The 20,676-nt window shown below is 33.2% G+C and overlaps 1 protein-coding gene across 1 annotated transcript; it reads left to right on the top strand.

Annotated features, from left to right (window-relative positions):
* Positions 1 to 231: 231 nt before the first annotated feature.
* On the top strand, positions 232 to 16,847 carry LOC148943146 (putative inorganic phosphate cotransporter). The gene is made up of 10 exons (XM_089102210.1): positions 232 to 280; positions 2,893 to 3,090; positions 5,383 to 5,627; positions 7,363 to 7,450; positions 8,669 to 8,892; positions 10,157 to 10,306; positions 11,956 to 12,088; positions 12,737 to 12,892; positions 14,453 to 14,538; positions 16,566 to 16,847. The coding sequence occupies exons 1-10, from the start codon at positions 265 to 267 to the stop codon at positions 16,767 to 16,769; spliced, it is 1,500 nt and encodes a 499-aa protein (XP_088958336.1). The 5' UTR covers positions 232 to 264; the 3' UTR covers positions 16,770 to 16,847.
* The last annotated feature ends 3,829 nt before the right edge of the window (positions 16,848 to 20,676 follow it).

The following is a 20,676-nucleotide window of genomic DNA, read 5'->3' as shown; positions in this document are numbered from 1 at the left end:
TAACAATCTATTATTAAACTCAATGACCTTCTTAATCAACTCAAGAAAGCTTTAAACGAAACCACTTGGGAACTCCTGACCTTATTGTTTATGCAGTCACATGTTAATTATGTTCTGTTCTTAGTAAATTATAAGCACTAAATATTTAAATGTCAGTAATTGCTAATTATATCTACTAAATATAAAGTTTGAACGATTCTAACCCGGTCATATTCATCAGTTTGCCTTACACTAGTGCGTGTTTATAAAAAGAACGATAGAATAATGGATTTTAAAACAAGTGGGTTTTGTTCACTTTTATTGTCAGTTTTTTTTTTCAAAATAGTCCAAAGCTCATTTAACAATGCCTTCAGGATTAAAACAATCCCCCGACCTTGGCACAAGGGTTGTGAGTAATGTCTCAGGACCATATCAGGCTTTATGAAGGGCAACTAGACCCCCCCCCCCACCCACGGCCTCTTTTCCTCGAATGTGCCGGATCGAAATTTTGAGATAGTCGTTTTGCTCAAAATAGTCCAAATGTCAAATAACTGTGGTTTTGGGTTTACGCCCCCCAGCCTTTGCGTAAAGGGTTTTGTCTAGGTGGTAAAATGATAAGGTTTATTTAGCAAATTAAAATTAATTTATGTTTCCTTTAATTACAGCTGATCTTTCAGTGACACTAATCATACTTAATTCTGTTACGTTCAAGTTAGAATACCATAAATTCCCTTCCATTTGGTTTGCCATAAAATATCCTGCTGAAATATACTTCTGACAAGACGTACCAGCCATGGGAGTAGGCAGCATATTGTCTCGGGGGGGGGCAGTCGAGAGTGTGATGGAGGGCCTTTTATCAACTGCTTTTCCAACCATCTGCTTTTTCAGCCATATCTAATGTAAATTTGAAGGTCTAGGAGGGGGGCAGATGCCCCCCTCCCTACACCCATGGTACCAGCAATATATAGCGAACAATGAATTTGATTGCTACTACTGGCAAATATTTCCTAAAACAAGCTCTCATTGTTTTTTACTGTTGAAACTTTAATTCTTTGAGTAGAAATTTGAAGTACGCATTAGAATAAATGTCAAATATATTAAAAAACACAATTTGCTTTTCGTGCAACATTCCATGGGCTTGCCTTAAGATCCCAAAATAATAAATTTTTGGCGTCGTTCAGTCATAATTTACCTCTTTTTTCATATATTCATATTCAGAATATTTAATCTAAAAGACAATATCGAGATGGGAATACATAGATCCTGTGAAAGTTTGGTAAATATTCCGATTAACTCATGAATGAGATAGGTAGAAAAATACATTTAGAATCAAAATTTCATCCTGAGTCCAAATATAAAATTTATTTGCGTCGGAAGTGAGCTTTCACTCACTCCCTCCTAATAAGCAAATACATGCCTGAGTTGTATGCATGCCCCAAAATTTTCTGTGGATCACTCTCTTCTTCCAACTGATTTAACAGTTTGTCAAAATAAGGGAAAATTCATTGAATAAATACAGTTCAGGGTACCTATTTCCACCTTTAGAAATGGGGGTGGTTAAAGTTAATTTCTGGAGAAAATAATTGTTATATTTATAGAAGGGAAATGTAAGTTGGGGAGTTGTAGGCCTCCAGCTATGGTCTCTCACCATAGAGATTGTAATAGCATCTGTTTATGCTTTTCCATCCTTTCAAATAAGGAACAACCAAAATTTTCAATTTTTGAGCCACTTGACACTTCACAAAACAATATCAGACAAATTTACAAAAAATACCTAAATATGATCAAGAGCTTTGAAGTAGGTGAATAAACACCTCTTTACGATATTTTAGTACCCTATCTGGTCTATTAGTTAGTAGACAATTTATAAAATTTTCTAAAAGGGCTGGAGGGGGAATATTCAAAAGTAGGGGTTTGTCAACCTTTAATAGATATTAAGTGGGATATTGAACTAAATAAAAAGACGTGGGCTGTAGATATTACCAGAATTTGCTGCAGGATTTTGTCCAATATGTAAATAGCAAGCAAGAACCTTGCTTCTCAAAAAGAACTGATATTTGTTTATTATTTTATTGTTATTTTATTTTCAACAAGATACGGAGTAAGCCATGGGCTTGTCTCGTTACAGATAGAAAATAAACAAAAAGACAATAAACAAGAATTGGAACCCTGGGTATTAATCGGTACCACAATAACATATAAATTCCTCAGGCTGAACACATTACAAAAATAAGCTAATACGTCGATAAATATTTACGTAATGTATGATATAAATTTTCCATTTATTAACCAATAAAAAGAAAAGATTCAACTAAAGCATATATGAATCAATTCAAACTTTTTCCAAATTGAAAGTCATTAAAAAACCTTTTGACAAAAGGAGAATAGTATATCTGTATATTCTTGTATTAATATTCCATCGGGTCTGTCTGTGCGTCTATCCCTTTTTTACTTTTTAAACAATAAACTTTTCTTAATAAATCTTTTTAAAAAGAATTTGTTTTAAAACAGAAGCAGTTAAACAAAACAAATTAAAACAAAACATTAATATTTAACAGAACATATCGCTTGCTTAAGCTTCATTAAACAAGATTAGAAGAAATATATTTATGTAATAATCTAAATTTAAAACAAAGAATAGTTTCCACCAATGAAGGAATGAGACCCATAACGAATGGAAATTAGAATAAATTGCCAAGTTAATCAACAAAACATAGCGAACAGGAGTAATTCCAACTAAGTCTTTTAAATATCAAAGTGTCTTTTGTGGTTATCTAAAGACAACCAAAAAAAAGTGTCTTTTGTGGTTCGGACATTCCCGGTAACAGATATGCACAACGTCAGTTTCTTATTATGGATAGTTTTCTTTGTGACAAAATTTATATTCATGATTTTAAATATTTTCTTTTTAAGGTTACCTACCAGCTAGGTACGTCATGGCATTCATGGCCTTTCTTGGCTATATCAATATTTTTTTGGTGAGGAATAGTATCAATCTTGCCATTGTGGCAATGGTAAATTATACAGCTGTAAACCACAACGTACCAATCATAGATAACACTACTAAACCTGGAGCGATACAATGCGAAGTTCAGTCCGAAAATTTTACTGGTAAGCCTTATCAATTAATATTTCTCCGGAATTGCTAAAATGCTGCAAGGAAGACAAAGAAAACTTTTCGAGTCAAAATTTGAGTTCAGAATAATTTCGTAAAATTCTGAATATTCGTCAAAATAGTTTTTCTACTTCTAGTTTAATATTAATAAACTAACACTTTCATCCTTCCAGAATAAATTCATCTGACAATCATTTTTTGAAATATCTCTCACACGGGGGAGGGAGAGAGAGATTGAAAAAAGGTTTAACAATTTTACAATTTTCATAATAACTACTTAATAAATTTCTTAATAACTTACTTAATAACTTAATAACTTCTACTTAATAACTACATAATAACTTTAACAATTTTGTTCAGAAAATTCGACTTGAAAAGTGGAAATGATGACTTGGAAATTTTTTTTTGAGGGTACGCATAAATAAAATATTTTGTAAAGTCTGGGATTTAAGCCTGAACGGGGCTATAAAACCATCAAAAATCAAATATAAGTTCGAATAATTGGTATTTTAGTAATAGAATAATTTTAAAGACAGATTCGGCCCAATAAAGACGTTCTTTCAAACAGCTCGTGATAACGAACTGTATGTAAGGAGCGACCCGGCTCAATAGTAACCGAAACTCTAAGAAACGAAATTTTGATACCAATACATCAAAAGATACATCAAAAGAATCGGATTTTTATAATGATTTCAAATATATAAGTTTCATCTTACCAATCAAAAGTTATGCGCCTGAGAAGATTTGCCTTATTTTCGAAAAAAGGGGAAAACAACCCCCTAAAAGTCATAGAAATATAATGAAACTCATACCATCAGATTTAGCGTCTCAGAGAACCCTACTATAGAAGTTTGAAGCTCCTATCTGTAAATTTGTATTTTTTGTATTTGTGGAATTTTGTATTTTTTGCCAGAAGAAAGATCACGGATGCATTTTTTTTCCAGGAGTGATTGTATCGAACCAGTAGTCCTAGAATATCATGAGAGGGCTCATCCAAACAGAAATTAAAAGTGACCAAAAAAATTGGAGGGCAACTTGGCCCCCTCTCAAAATCATTTTTTTTCTGAAGTCACAAAACCAAAATTTTGAGATAACCATTTTGTATAGTTGAAAATGTAGTAAATATTTCTTTGAAGATGATTTAAGCCCCCACAGCTTTCGGGAGAAGGGCTGCAAGTTATAAACTTTACCCATTGTTTACATATAGTATTGGTTATTGGGAAGTTTACTGCCATTTTTAGGAGGTATTTTTTTCTGGTGGGGAGGGGGAGCGTTGGAGTAGCGGTTACAGGGGAAGATCTTTCCATAGAGGATGTTTCTTTGGCGGAAGGGATATTTCTATGAAGGGGGCGCCAGATTTCAAAAGCATTATTTAAAAAACGATCCGAAATTAAATGAAAAAACAAGTCCTTTTCAACTGAAAGTAAGGAGCGACATTAAAACTTAAAACGAACAGAAATTATTAAGTATATGAGGAGGTTCGCCCCCAATTCAATACCCTGCTCTTTACGCTAGAGTTTTTCGGTACTTTCAAAAGAGCTATCCATTCTAACTAACCGGCCTTTGTGATTCAGGGGTTTGTGATTCGAACACAATTCAAACTTTGGAACTAGGGGGCGAACTCCCTATTATACGTAATAAAAACATACGAATATAGAAGTTCGTTACATAAGTTAATTCGTAAGTTACGTCAGAACAAAAGTTCGAGAAAGCCATTTAGCCAAAAAAAGGAAAATTAATATGCAAATTTCGTTTTAATTATTCATGTACGGTGAGCCAAATTCAAAGAAAGTTAGCTTAAAGAGAGAGGCGTTGAGGAGCGGATAGCCCCTTTCATACGGAATAATTTCTGTTCGTCTTAAGTTTTAATGTCGCTCCTTACTTCCAGTTTAAAAAAAAAACATTTTTTAATACCCGAAGGAACGATTATGACAGTGAAAAAATCAATAGGCTACACTATATTGACACGAAACACAAATGATGCAAGATGAACATTCATTATTTGACTGTATGATTGTGTTTAAAGCCATCAATTAGCCAAAAGTGAAAAAAAGACACATTAAAAAATCTATTTAAAAATGTCGCCACTCAGGACCGGCATCTACAGTCTCCAACAGTCTCAGATATCTGTCTTTTGATATTTCCCTATATTTCTAGAACTCTCACAAACTAGTGGTTTGAAATTGCACCAAACCAAACTCTCTCAGGAGCCAACAATTTGTGAAACCACTGCACAAAACAGACAAATTTGAACCAGTCAAAAGTCGAAATATTTTTTTTTTTTTCAGATAAAAATGAAGATGGTCCTTTTGTATGGAGTCAGCCAATTCAAGCATTAATCAGCACCAGTTTTCTCTGGGGTTATGTTACAACCAATATTCCGGGTGGTAGATTAGCAGAAGTGGTTGGTACAAAGTACCTTCTTACGGGTTCGATGCTGTTAACATCAGTTCTGACCGTACTTGTGCCTCCTGCAGCCTACCTTGGATGGCAATATGTTGTGTTTATTCGAATTTTGATGGGGATTGCCCTGGTAGGTGTTGTTATATTCTTAGGAAGTATTTTTAACCCTAACAGACGAAAACGCAGGGAAAGGGCTTCGATCTCCTTTGTCGAAATCCTAAATATAACTAAACTTTTGGGACTTCTTTTTCAGCTTACCAAATAAAATACCAAAATAAAATTTAGATCTGCCAAAAAAACCTTGAATCTGTATCCTTGTCTGCTGGTTTAAATCAAGAATCAGGCAGGCTGGATTCAAACGGCAAATCAGATTGCAATTGATTGACAAAGGGTTATGATGTCAATTTGTTTAAAAATATTGTCAATTTGTTCAATAAGAATATTAAGTATAGAATTTAAGCATAAAAAGGGGGGGGGAATGCAAAAAACATTAAAAATTTGTATATAGGCATTTTTGTTTTTTTGAGTCGGTGAAGTTAAAATATTTCTACTTTAGTTTAGTTTAAATGAACTATTTTATGTTTAGCCAAGAAGTATAATCACATTTTAGTATGTCTTGGGAGTTTAAAGACACCAAATTAAGTTAATTCAGAGCCATTATTTCAGAGCCATTCCAGAATATTACTCGATTATTAGAGACTAGCTAAAGCAACTCTTTGGGTATATTTTTTTGTGAGAATCACAGAAAACAGTTTTCTGTGATCCATGAAAAGAATATTCCCTGTATCATCCCCCCACCTTTTACAACAAACAACAAAGCAAACAACCGCTTCCAAAAGTTTTAGATCAAGCCGCGAGACAGAATTGGATATACTTAACAAAGTATATATACCTGACAATTGTAACATATATTATAAGAAATACTTGTTTACCTTTAAGCTTCAGATATAATGCCTTTTGTTAGCATCCAAAAACCTGCTGACCTTAAATGACCTTAAAGCACCTTAACTTACACTTAATGCGACCTTAATTGTAAAATTATTGAAATGAAACCATTCCCCGATTGTCACGTTATTACTTATTAATGATTTGCTAGGTTTTATAAACACTTACTAATTATATTTAGCAAGGTAATGGACTTCATTTTCAACTGTGGAGCTCACGTGTATGCTGATTTATTAGTGTTTACCCGAATGTTTTTTTTTGTCCGTGGGATTGCAAGAAACCTTCAATTCAATGTATATTGAATTCCACTGGCAAACTAAGAAGAAAATCCAAATAATCATATTCACTCTTCATAACAATACATATTCAAAAGCGTCAAGTTGAATGCAGGTTGTCTGTTGTAAAGGTAATTCGTAGCAAGGCAGCGAGACAGGTTTTAGGGAGAGAGCTTTGACTCAACCTCTCTCTTATTTAATAATTAAATAGAAATTTTTTGCTATGTAGCTAATGACCACATACCTCACATTTCGTTTACCTTTGTATTGAAAATTTTGGTTATAGATTGCTATATATTTGTTATCTTTATATATAGCTATATTTTTGTTTTTGTTATAAATTTGAATATTTTGTTATATATTATAAAATTTTTGTTAAAAATCATTCTTACCATCATCAGCGTTGGCATTTCAGAATTAAAAAACCGATTTTGATAGTTTTATCAGAAGCAAATCTTTTGGCAGTTAGGGGAAATGCGCGTTAGTCCCACAACTATAATCCATGTTAAATCCATTATAATAATTATTCCGGACAATGAAACACAATTAATAAGCTAAAAAATCAAATAACTGCTTAGATGGACGCACGTCATCGTATGCTGGATCTTCATTTTCATCCCTAAAGGAACTTATTTATTTTTACAGGGTCCATCATTTCCGTCTATGCACCCAATGATTGCAAAATGGATCCCACCTAATAAGCGCAGCACCATTTCCGCCCTGGTTTATGGAGGTAATTATATGTCCTCTAAATTAGAAAAACTGTACTCTCTCATTAGCATGTTCGTCATGGACCCTTCTCTCCTGACCTCATGCCCTTTAGTCATCTAGATTTTTTCTTTATCGTACCTAAAATATCTTAGACAAATGTAATTTCTTAAAATTTGTTGTTTTTTTTACCTGTTTTAGACTTTGTGCTACTTCCATAAATTTCTGCGGATATGTCTTTAGTTATACGTTTTAGAAAGTAATCATCTTTAACGTGTAATTAAAGCTAACAACTGAAACCAATTTGATTCTTTTTATCTTTATCTGAATTAAAATGAATTAATATGATGTTTTATGTGTCTAAGATATTACTACCTGATGCTCTAAAACCCACTTTATCGTAAAGCTCGCTAGACACTGGACACTATAAACAGTAAAGATTAACTAATATAAAAGCAGTGGCCTGTGCATATTGTCATAAAAGCACAAAAGTTACTGAAAAAGAGTTATCACTCGATGACTTTGTGCCGAGATTGCTGTTATGTGGCATAAAATGTTATTTAATACCAGCAGTAGATCATTATTTTTATTACGTTTAATTAGCACTAGAACTTTTAATAAAGTTGAAATAGCTAAATTAAAATTTAATTAAAATTCAACAACTTTCTAAGACCATTGGTTTTATGCCATTATTCCCGCATAAAAAAGAGCAAGAAAAATAAACACACCTTCACTATTTTGTCGAAATAACCCTTAAATTCCGCATTGTAGAGAGGTGCTTGAAAACTTAGCAATGATATCCCTTCTCAAGGCTCTGAACATTTGATGGGTAGCTTTGAATTTATTTTTGAACTTAATTTATTATCTTTACATATTCAAAATCATGATACAAAACCACTTCTTTTTTTTCCTAGGACTCGCACTGCCAAGCCAAAAGGTTCAGCCCCATATACAACTACAGGGTTATATCCCCAACACCCTTTGGCAAAATTCGGTCTGTTTAGATCAATGGAATGAAAACAAAAAAATGAATAAGATAAACTTGATTAGTACTTTTCATTTAAGATTTTGTAACTTAAGTTATGGTTTTGCTGGACAGTGCTAGATGTCACTAATTGTTCTTTTTTCTGTGGCAAATTTGGACTTTGTCAATTAGTTGTTCTTGTTACCGTAAGCTTTGTCATAATTGGGCTTTGTCGATTATTTTTTTTTACCGTAGGCTTTGAAATTATTCTTTTTATAGGTGCTGAGCTTGGTACGGTTTCAGGTCTTCTGCTAACCGGTTTAATTATTGAGAATATTGGCTGGGAAGCCGTGTTTTATGTTGAAGGCTGTTTTGGTGTCGTTTGGGCTGTGTTCTGGCTGTTTTTAGTTCATGACAATCCTGAAGAACATCCAAGAATAAGTGAAAAGGAGAAAAAATATATAAAAACAGAAATTGCAAAAGATGCACACGTGTCAAACAAGGTAAAGTGTCTTTTAAAATCTTAAACTTTATATTTCATAAAAAATATAGAAAATGAAAAGCAAAATATTGTAAAAAGAAAGATAATAAATCCTTATTTATAAACTCATTTTTAACTGGAATTTTCGCGTAAGGATTTGAACCAATTCTTATGGAAATTCCCCATGGAAAAGAAGAACCAATGAATCAGATGAGGGCGAGAAACCTCTGTTTTATTGCTGAGATGGTAGTTCATTTTGGGCAGTTATACTTTATTTCGAAAGCAAAAAGACTAAAATCACGTATGTCATCTCAAACAAAACAAACAACCAATCAAAACACAACAAAACAGAAGTGACCATAATTTTACCTGTGATAGTCCCAAAAGAGCCATCTGTAAAAGGGATATTTCGACAGTTTCAGCAAAAAATATTCATCCCACACAATGAGGACATAGCCAGATGGAGCTACAGACTGTGGTTTCATTCCAGATATGACGGGACATCCAAAATTTAATAAGGGATCAATACTAGGAAGACCCTATTGTTTGCAAAACATTTTAAATCGTCTACTTTTTGTTAGATCTTCTTTACTTTCAAAATCTTAGAAATCTTAACTCTTACCCTAAGTGAAACATGTCTATAGACGCCCATTAAATAGGTATGCATAGTATAGCATCTTAAAATAAAATGACAAATTGTAAGCATAGCATAGCAAAAATGACAAATCACAAACATAGCACAGCCTATATTACAAATTACAAATTTAGCATAAGAGATCACATTCATTTGTTTATACACACAAAGACAGACTTTGTAGGGGACCGTCTCCAAGGGGTAATGTTTATCCGACTTACCCCCGTCAACAAAGTTAAACATTATAACTTGAAATGCCACTTTTGGAGCAGTAAAAAACACAAAAATTATATGAGCATAAAATCATCAGCAGTGCATCCGGATGAGATTGCAAGTAAAAATGTGCTGTGTTTAAAATTAAAACATGGCATTAAAATCAATCAACGATAAATTAAAAATAAATGATAATATAATTAAAAACTGAACGCCTTACAATTTTCGAAACATGCTTATTAACAGTTTATACAATCGATACTTTTCAAGTTAAATTATCTCATTTAGTGCTTTTTTGGTTTAATTACTTACAGTTCGAAATTATTTGCTTCTAATATTCAGTGGAAAAAATATTTAAACCTACTTTCAAACGTTTTTCATAAAATTATTGACAGTATGGCCAATAATCTCAAAAACTGAAGTAAAATATTACTTTTAGGCTTTGCCTATACCATGGAAGTCCATTCTGACGTCGATGCCATTTTATTCAATTTTGATAGCTAATATTGGTCACAATTGGGGATTCCTCATCCTTCTAGTGGACCTGCCAGTATACCTAAAGACTATCTTTGGCTTTGACATCAAAAGTGTAAGTTTTTTCTATTTTCTTCTCTACTGCTCTACATAAAACGGAAATGAGTGGCAGGTGTTCAAGTCGCTTTGTTTTATTTATGATATAACCGCTTTAGCAGAGTTCAGGAAGAAAGTAATTGGGATATACGCAGATGGGAGGGATATACTTAAGTACTACTATTGGTCACAACTAGGGATATCCTTCTAGTTAACCTTTCACTGTGTATTTCCAGATTTTTTACTTCAAAAGTGATTATCTTCTCCAAATGCTTCACAGCAAATCTGGTTTTGACTCGATGGGTCTATATCCACGATTCCCAATGTCGGGTACAGACCCAACAGGTAGAGCATGACAATATCTTGGTGGGTCGTGGGCAGGACGCGCAGCCTATGACTGACTATACTTTAGAGCCTTAACTGTAAAAAAAAACTGTATGTGAACGAAGTTACATTCAAAACACACATTATAGCATTGTAATGACACCATGCATTGTATAAAACGTATTGTATTCGGGATATATTTTTAATTAGCATAAAATATGCATAGGGGACGACCAAAAAAATACCTTTTTTCAAGTGGTCTTTCTTCAAGTGAATATATGTAAAATTTTCCATAACAAGATTTAAAAGTACAATTCTACATAATTCTTAATTATGAGGTGTTCAGAGGTAATTTTCTGAGTTTTGGGGTTGAATGCCTTCTAGTATTATTATTACATACTAGTTTATGTGACTTGAAAGAGTCTCCAGGATAGACAATGACTAGACTCCTACAGTAATTCTTTCAAAGAGCTTATACCCCAGAATAGATTGAAATGATAAAAATAATCCTGAAGCACATAAAATTATAATTTAAGGGGGGGTAACTTATTGTAAACCCAATTGTATTTTCGGTTAAGCTGTTAGTTATCAAAAATTCTTGCAATTAGTGCCAAATTAGCTCATCCGTTTCTACTCCAAGCCCATCTGCCTTTCATAAGGCTTTAAGGTGAAAACTGAGAAGAAACAGTTAAAGAATAAGGGATGTCTCAAATAATTCCCGAGATTAAAAATGAAAAGAACATTTCGATTCTTTTATGAAACCTAGTTTTTATATGATTTCAATTCAATACTAAACTATACCTGGCTTGTTTTACTAAATTTACAAGTAAAGTTTTACACTATGAGTGAGCGCAATACTTATTTTGTTTTACTTAGGTTCAAATTCAACCTAAGACAAAAGAATTATGAAATATTTCACGGATTAAAGAAAGAAAATACTGCTTTTAAAATAGATTATAAGCTTTTTGCTTCTCCTCATAAGAAACGACGATAAGATTTTATGTAGAAAACAAGAAACTTGTTTTCACTTCTTAGAACCCTTAGTATTTTTCAAAAATTGACTGATGAATAAAATTACAGACCCTTGACGGTTGAAAGTCTTGAACACAAGTAGGATGAGTTTCAAAACACAAATTTGTGTTGACAAATCAGTTAATGCCGAGCTTTTTTAAACCTCGACAGGAGATCTGCCTGGAGCTGATTATTCCTGCTCATAAAAAGAATTTAATTAAAACCTTTTTCAGCGCAAAAGTCTATTTATATTTTGCCAAAATTAAATCCGAAAACAACAATAAAGCCCTTGCTTTTTATTTCGTCCTTTGCTTACATAATTTCATGTTTTAGAATGCTGTCATCCTGGCTCTACCATATTTCTTATCATGGATCTCAACTTTGATATTGTGCCCATTTGCTGATTTATGCAAAAAAAGGAAATGGCTGTCCACCGTCGCAATAAGAAAGATATGGACTCTAATTGGTAATTCTGTTGATATTACTTAGTTTAAATTTCAAGTTTATTGATTTGGTATCAAACGTTGGTTGAATATTGATTTTCGCTTAGGGTATTGTTTTTACAGGATTGTGGGCATGAGGGAGGGAAATTCCTCATCTCACCAACTGGTCTGTCCAATTTCCCTATAATCTAAAAATACAATTTTGGCTTGTCTTGGGTATCCTTCCCATGAAAAATTTCGCCAAAGCTCCCCGTCAAGGTTAGCTCTGATGCAAGAGGCTAGTACTGTTTTTCCCCCTCCCCCATATAAAAATGTAGAAAATTTGTTCTATAGCCTTACTATTAGTTCTAGTTTTAGAACTTTCCTCAGAATGCGGAAGAAAGCTTAATTTTTTTTTCTTTTTGCTCAAAGACGGTTTACTTTTCGTAGGTATTACTAGCTATTGTACTTTTCAATACATGTGTTTTTCTTAAGGCCGGGTATATAGCTATGGCCTAGTTTGTTGTTTTTTTGGGGGGGGGTTGGTGTCTTGTAATTTACATGACACCCATCAATGGGTTTGAGATTAGAAATGTATTTATAAATTTGAAGCATTAGGAAACTGGATCCGTTACTTCATAGAGTGAAGTTTTTTTTACGTCAAAAAATCTTGAAACCTATTTTCTTTTTAGGTCATTTAGGACCAGCACTATGCCTCTTTGTAATGGCAGGCGCTGGATGTAACATTCAATTAATTATTGCAATGTTGATGTTATCACAAGTTGTTGAAGCTGGAAATTACGGTGGCTGGCTCATTAACCATATTGATATAGCACCCAGTTTCTCAGGTAATTTGGTCTCCATCAATCATTTATTTTTGTCTTTTAGACCTAAGCTTATTTTTTTATCAGAACTTTACAAGCGGGCTACTTTTGAACCTGAAGTGTTACTTCTTTAAAGTGCCGGGGCTAAAAAAAATTTAACTCTCGGACCCATTTCGAGAAATACCTGAGGAAAACTACGGTTTTTTATAAAGTTTTCTTTCAATTGTTTTCAAGTTATCAAGTTCTTTGTGCAGTATCATCGTTTCGTAAGTTTCAACACCTTGAATTGCAAAAATAAATTTAAAAAAATGAGTTTAATAAACTTGACGACGCTATTTGTCTTATTTGTTTTTTCTACACTCCTTTTTGTAAATTCAATCTCTACTAGATCAAACTGCGTAACTGTTCAAACTGCGTAAATAAGAAGCTCACTTTCATTAGAAACTGAACTCCAAACCTTTTCTAGTTTCTTGAAGCATACTGGACTATGCAACTTTCTATTTAACCAATTCAAGCGGCTAACTTGCTGCTTATCTGTCATTGATACTTTAGGAAAAACTTTAAAAACGATTGAAATTCTTTCTTAAATTTTCACTGCTCTTTGACAGGGAAATAATATTATTTGACTGTTTTTTCCTCTTGGAATTAATGTTCAATTAAAAACATGTATAAGTTAAGAAAATCCTTTTATTGATATTATTAATTAATTAATTAATTTTGTATGGTTAGCTGATTTGCGTGTCTAAAAGTCCCTAGATACAAATTTAATACTCATGCAAAATTTAATTACTTTTAAATATCTAATAAATTCGCAAAATGAATAGGTTTAGTCAACTCTTTAACTTAGTTTATTTATCTCTGATTAATTTGAAATATTAAAAAAAATATCATTATTGCTAAAGCATTTTTTTTTATTCGAACATTTTTTGCACTTGCTCTTTCTAAAATGCTCTCACATATATTTTTTTTTCTTGTTTTTGTTTACAGATGATTTCTATTTGTTTTTTTATCTTTGTGTGGTCACATGTTAGTTCTATCTCCTGTTTTGTCTGAAATTTTAAAAATTAGCAAGCATCTATTTGTAATCATATATTGGTTGAATTTTATATATTTATTTTTCTGTAATATGCTACCTATTTTTGACTCTGGAATGTCTACATTGCTTTTTCTTCTTTTCATCTGTTTTTTGTTTTTTTCTTTTTTAAGTAGCATCAGCAGCTACTTAAAGCCTTTCCTGTTTTATTCTTTTGTGTAGCCTGTTAGGTAGACTACATATTAACACTAAGCACGGATTTTTTTTTGCTTCTTTTAGCAATTTTTTTATAGGATCAAAAATTTTGCATCGTACCTTATCTATTTCACGAAGGGTCTTGACTATTTTACTATTTTACGTGGGGGTATTGGACTTTTCTCCGATACACATCTCATTGGCTCCTAAAATTACTCAAAAACTATTGTATATCCCATTTTTAATGGAGAATGATACATTTTTCTCCCACCCCATAAGTGGTTGACACCTCAACCAAATTGAGTATTAGTAGCTATGTCCATTTGCCTGTTTTTATCAAAACATTTTTTCCCTAGGGACTCTGTTTGGAATAACAAATGGTGTATCAATGCTTGTCTCCTGGTTGGGTCCAGTCGTGGTAGGATTCATGACAGATGAAAATGTAAGTCTGGTTTTACTTTAGTCGTTTGCAACATTTTTTCATTAGGATTTTTGGTTTTTAGTCCGTAGTTAAAAGTGCGAGTGTTTGCTTTTAGATATCCGAAGAACAAGCCTAACTACAAATTACTCCCCTGCGACAAATCTAGCATACCATTTTAAATAATAAAATAAAAATTAAATTTCTTGCCGTTGCCCAGAAAATTTATATTTGTAGATTTAAACGACGATCTTCAAGAATGTCAATAGAAATTATTAGAATTTTGTATCTGTACGTTTCTAGTATTTTATGGCGGTTTATCACCTAAGATTAGACTTGAAATTCTTTGTCTTTGAGGACGGGGGTTTGATTCCTGGTGTCATTAGGTTTTTAGGTAATTAGGTTTTTAGGTAATTAGGTTTGGAAAAGGGGTCAGCGGTATGACTCTGAGCTCAGCCAAGAGTCGACCCACCTCAAAATGGGTATCTGGAGAAACCTGGAGGAAAAACACGAGAAGGATCGGATGATTCCTCATCCAACCTCGCAATGTACTCCTGGTCGAAGGCTTTTATTATAGTTTAAATTGGGTTTGCAAAGATTTTGTCTAATTTATAACAGATAGTTTCGAAAATTTTTTGCAATGAATTTGTATAGTTTATAATAGATAATTTATTGTGTTACAAACGCTACATTACAGATACCCAAATGTGTATTTGTCCCACATAAACTACAAATAAACAAGTGTTTAATTTTTCCAAAAACTCTATTTCCAAAATGATAGAATAATATAGCTAAATAAAGAAGAATTTTGAAATGAAATGTTCGTAGTTCCTAATGGAAATATGAAATGAAATCTAATATTTCCAAAACTTAATAAAAAAAATAAAAATATTAAAAATATAAAATAATATAAAAAATAATTATTAGTATAAATATTATACAAATTATTAATATAATCTTTATATTAATATAAAATAATTTTAAAAAATAAAATATAAAAAAAAACACGTAAAATCATAAAGTAGTCTATGCTACTTTTACTTTATTCTGTGCCAATATACTGCTGTTGGCAGTGGTGGATCCAGAAGGGGGCGAGGGGGGTGCCCCCCCCTAGCGTAGTCTAAAGTAGGGTAATTTACTTAATTAACCAAAGTTTGCGTTACTTAAACTTGCTCCTAACGCCAATTTATCGGATCAACCTATTTTGCGCCCCCCTCATAATTTTTTTTTATCGGATCAACCTATTTCGCCCCCCCCCCTCCCCCCTGAAAACATCACGGATCCGCCCCTGTCTATTGGAAGCTCCATATTGATTTGAATTGAAGACCTGACGGTTTAAACCTACGACTTTACACTGTAACATCTACATCTACATCTACATCTACAACTTGTATACATCTTGTATACAACTTGTATACTGTATACTTGTATGATGCAACTTTTACAGGAATTTTACTTTTTCATGTTCAACTTGCTAGTACTATACTACATGTGTCAGCAAATACTTAATCCCTACAAGACCCATGTAAAAGCACCAGGGATCTGACTGTTTTCAGGTTTCAATATCTTGGATATAGTTATATGTAGTAGTAATCTTCGTTTGATGCAATGTTTTTCACAGCTTTTAAAATTTGATTCAATTTATTTTTGCGATTTGATTTAAAATCCCAGACTTTGTTTTGAGGTGAAGACGTTCACCAGATTTTCCGCTAGACATTACAACTAGAGTTAGGCTTGCTTTAGGAAAGAGGGACTTAGTTTACTTGTGAAAATAGTTGATTAATGGTCATTAATTTTGGGTAATTCAGGGCTATTAATTTTCTAGTGTTTTGTTTGAATCCTCATTTTTCAGCTATGCTTATTTATTTTTCTAAATTTTTATTATTTTGCACACTTTGGTACAAAACGCTCTTTTTAATTGCGTTTGGTAAAAATTGTGCTTCTGAGGGACCCATTTTCACTACTGTAAAACATCCACGATTCGTCTTGTGTGGTATTTTTTCTTTTTGCTGTTTTTTATTTATTATCCTAATTTTACCTTCCATTTGTAGCAAACCCTTGAAGCGTGGTCTGCGGTCTTTATTATGGCAGGCAGTGTGTTAGCAGCAGACTCTGTATTCTTCCTTATATTTGGATCTGGATCTGAACAATCGTGGAATTACATGGCTGAAGGAGAAAACGATGAAGTAGAATCTAGGATGAACACTGAAAACAATCCACCTATAGTAACACAAGAAAATACTGAACTTCCTTGATGTTCAATATTTTTTCGTTAGTTCGTTTTTTATTATGAACATTTTTGTACAGAAAGTTGAAGCCTAATTTTTATTAAAGTGGAACACTAACTTTCCTAGCTACTTTCAAAACATTAATCCTGACAATTTGATGTAATATCATGTATCTCACAATGAAGGCTTAAGCACTCACTAAGGTAATAAAGTAAATCAGACTGAAGTAATAGGTTGGCTTTTGCTTTGGTTTTGAAGTTTTTTCTCATAAATTAATGCTGATGGGGGATAATGATTCTTCGATAGACCGATAGATTGTGGGGTTCCAAATGGTTCTATTTTGGCCTCTTTGATATCCATAGATCAAACCATCAATGATCTGCAATTTGTAAAGGTTCAGTTTCCAATTTTGTGAGGTTAGAGTGAACCCATGATACCTCAGAAATATTTGCCCTAAGTGTGGCCTGACCAGATAAAAACAGGGTGTCACTTGCGGGTAAAAAAATTGGATATTCTCGAGTTTTCACATAGGTGGGATGTTAATCCAATAACTGTCTATGTTAGAAAACTATTCGCACAATTTTATCTTAACTCCAAGTATCTAAGAGTAATACCAAATACAAACTTTTAAATAATAAATAATTTTAGTCAGCCTTTTCCAAATAAATTTTCAGCAACCAATTTACGATACTGCTCACTAGTATGATCTTTTCAAAACATTCTTAAATAAAAAAACATTCCATCTCAATTTTTTTTTCTTTATTTATTTATATTAATCTATCATTAATGATGACCTTAATGATGAAAGTTTGTCACGAAAACAATAGGTTGATTTTTTGAAAAATAGCTTAAACCCATCAAGATTGAAGTCAGATTGAAATGAAAACGGCAACCCTTAGAATCACAATAGCCAAATTTTTTTTGGAGAATTACTGTCCTCCATCTTGAGCATAAAAAAAGACATTTTTAGCATGAGGTTTAAGATTGTTCAAAGAAATTGAGAAGATGTATAAGTGCTGCTCTCAGGCGTCACGCTTCATATCCCCCCCCCCCAATAAAAAAGACAACAACAGCAAACTAAAAGCCACTTCGTAAAAACAATAGTGTTACACGTCTTAAAAGGAAATGTGTTTGCTTCCATGGGTATTTTTTCAAGGGAGTGAAATCTGATGTTTATGAGGGCTCATATCTAGATCTGAACGTGACGGTGTCACTCTTGGATGAAAGACAGGAACAACTATGAAAATGATTTCTACATTTCTTATCGTATCACAACAAAAATACCGTCCCTTTATGATTTGATTGTGATTGTGTTTGTTGTTCAAGGATCTGTTAGAGCGTAAAGAGTTGGTCACCAATTGGTGATCATTCTTTAGCTAACCGGTGATGGTCGCAAACCTAGAATTTGCCAGCAAATGCCAGGTTTAAAACTTGACAATTTCAGCCGTGTTGGATAATCTAATCCTGAAAAGGCCCTGAAGAATGATGGTGTATTTTGACCGCAAAACCAATAAGAAATATTCCTCAATAGTGATTATGCTTACTTTAATTCTTGCTTTACCTGTAAAATTAAAAGAAAATTGGTTTTTCAAAAAAGAGCAAATATACAAAGACTGCTTACCCACTAAAATATGAAATGTGTCCAATAAATTTCTTTGAAGAAGCACCCCCTCCCATATCCCCTTTGTTGTACAAAATATTTACCCAAAACATAGTGATTGGTTGAAGAATATTGATTTTAGAATTGGTAGTATTTTAATGATGTTATCAATGCTTAGTGGGTCACAAAACGCCATTGTGAACAGACCGCTTCGACGGAAAATGAATCTCAATGATCGAAAAGATGAAAACACAAATAAACCAACTAGGGAACCAAAACATGGACAGAGTCACTTCTAGTTATAGAAGAAATTATGAAGACGTGGAATTTCTGAAGAATAAAATGAGTCAAGAAGAACAAATTGGAGGTAAACTAATTTTGATGTTGATAATTCAGATTTAAGAGGCCATAAGGCAAATAATACGGCATTGGACCTTACAGTCCCTACCGGTGGTACTGATCTCCGTTTCTCGGCCCTTCAGCCAGGAAGTGCAATGGGGGGTTAGGGGCCAACCATCCAGTGCTTTCGCACACCCTTCCTGTTTACCTTCCACAGGTTTCTAGCTTATGTAGAACAACAAAGAAATGGAAAGAAAGAAATTGAAGAAATGAAAAATAGCAAAAAAATAAATAAAAGAAAAAAAACAAAAAAAGAAAGAAAAGAAAAAAATACAAAGAAATAGAAGAAATGGTTTTAAGCTAAAATAAAAGTAAACAAGGACGGATTTATAAAAAAACAAAAAAATCAGACTCTAGAAATAGAGAACTGTAACGAGATTATTTATCAAAAGGATTTCCGCAAAAGAAGCCTAAAAGATTATCAGTTCTCTTCCCAAGCCATCTATAGATGAAAGGTTTTTTATTTCCATTCCCATGTTAGTTTGAACAGAGCCACTCAGACTGGTCATCGCTTCTACAAGTGTTCTTGCTGATGCCAGCGTTCGTTATCAAAATTAAACAGAAAAAGTTGTATATTCAATTGGGACTAGTGAGCATGGTAAAAATCAAACAAGCTGCCCTTGCAAATAATGAAGACCGTAAAAGTAATTTAACGAGTTTTCATAGTAAATATTTGATCAAGTATATAAACGAGTTTTCCTTCGCTTTCCTTCAGTTTGCCTCTAGAATTTGAATTGTCAACATTGTATTTGATTTGTACAAAATACTAGGGTATATAGGAGTGTTGTTATTGATGTTAAAAGTAAAGATCATCATCTAGTATCCTCAAGGGTCAATTTAAAGCTGAAATTTTGGAAGGGTAATTACCTCCCGGGAAGTTATTATGTTAGTAGCACAGTTTATATAATTATCCAGTATGATCTTTCCCTATCTCACCCATTATAAAAACCCGGACCAAGGTGCGAGTGCTCCAGAGAACCTTTTTGCAGATAGAAACATAAGCGGAATCAGATCTTTTCATGGGTAGACAAGTCAGACTGTGATCTAATCGGAAACAAGTGGAAACCCCCTATTACGAATAATGCACTTTGTTGGAAACAATCGGAAACAGACTAACCCGCTAATGCAGAAAGAAGTGGGAGGAGCTTTTTGTTCGTACCGAGAATGAAGACCAGAAATGATCTGCGATAAACTTACTGGCGTAAAGAGCGTACAGAGCGAGGCGTTGAGGAGGGGACAGCCCCTTTCATATACGGAATAATTCCTGTTCGTTTTAAGTTTTTATGTCGCTCCTTACTTTCAGTTAAAAAAAACTTGTTTTTTTTTTATTTAATTAGACTAAGAGATGCCGTAGACAAAGTTTTAAGAAAAGAACAGTGCGGTTTTAGAAACGGTAGAGGATGTGTCGACCAAATTTTCACTCTTAGGTTAATAATTGAGAAGTGCCTGAGTTGTCAAACACCTTTGGTCTTCAGTTTTACAGATTATGAGCAAGCGTTCTATTCTGTTGGTAGAGGAGCTTTAGTAAAGGTCTTATCCTTGTGTGGTATACCAGACAAATACATCAAAGTGATTAGTGCTATATATGAGAATAACACTGCTGCGGTTAAGGTAGGAAATGAGGTTAGCAGCTAGTTTTGTATTAAATCAGGGGTTAAGCAGGGTTGTGTTCTATCCCCCTTTATATGGATTATTTTGATAGACTTTGTCTTAAGGAGCACAGGAAAGGTAATGGGAGACCACAGAATCAAATGGGGAGGAAAAAGCCTCCTGGACTTATATTATGCTGATGATTTAAGCATCCTAGATGAAAGTATGAGCAAAATGAATGAACCTTTAGAGGTTTTGCGAGTTCAGGGCGCTAGAATAAGTTTTAAAATTAATGATAAGAAGACTAAGTCATTAAGGGTAGGAATAACTGAAGATTAAATAGTG

The sequence above is a fragment of the Artemia sp. Qi Xiang Cuo genome, chromosome 16, assembly GCF_049724085.1.
Source record: "Artemia sp. Qi Xiang Cuo chromosome 16, ASM4972408v1, whole genome shotgun sequence".
NCBI lineage: Eukaryota > Metazoa > Arthropoda > Branchiopoda > Anostraca > Artemiidae > Artemia > Artemia sp. Qi Xiang Cuo.
Note: the sequence above shows the minus strand (reverse complement) of the source record. Positions and strands in the feature narration are given on the sequence as shown.

Bases quoted from the DNA above. Each gene is read 5' to 3' on its own strand.
- LOC148943146 (XM_089102210.1), top strand. The intron at 3,091-5,382 runs GTAAGCCTTATC...TTTTTTTTTCAG, and splicing joins TCAGTCCGAAAATTTTACTG to ATAAAAATGAAGATGGTCCT. The intron at 12,893-14,452 runs GTAATTTGGTCT...TTTTTTCCCTAG, and splicing joins TATAGCACCCAGTTTCTCAG to GGACTCTGTTTGGAATAACA.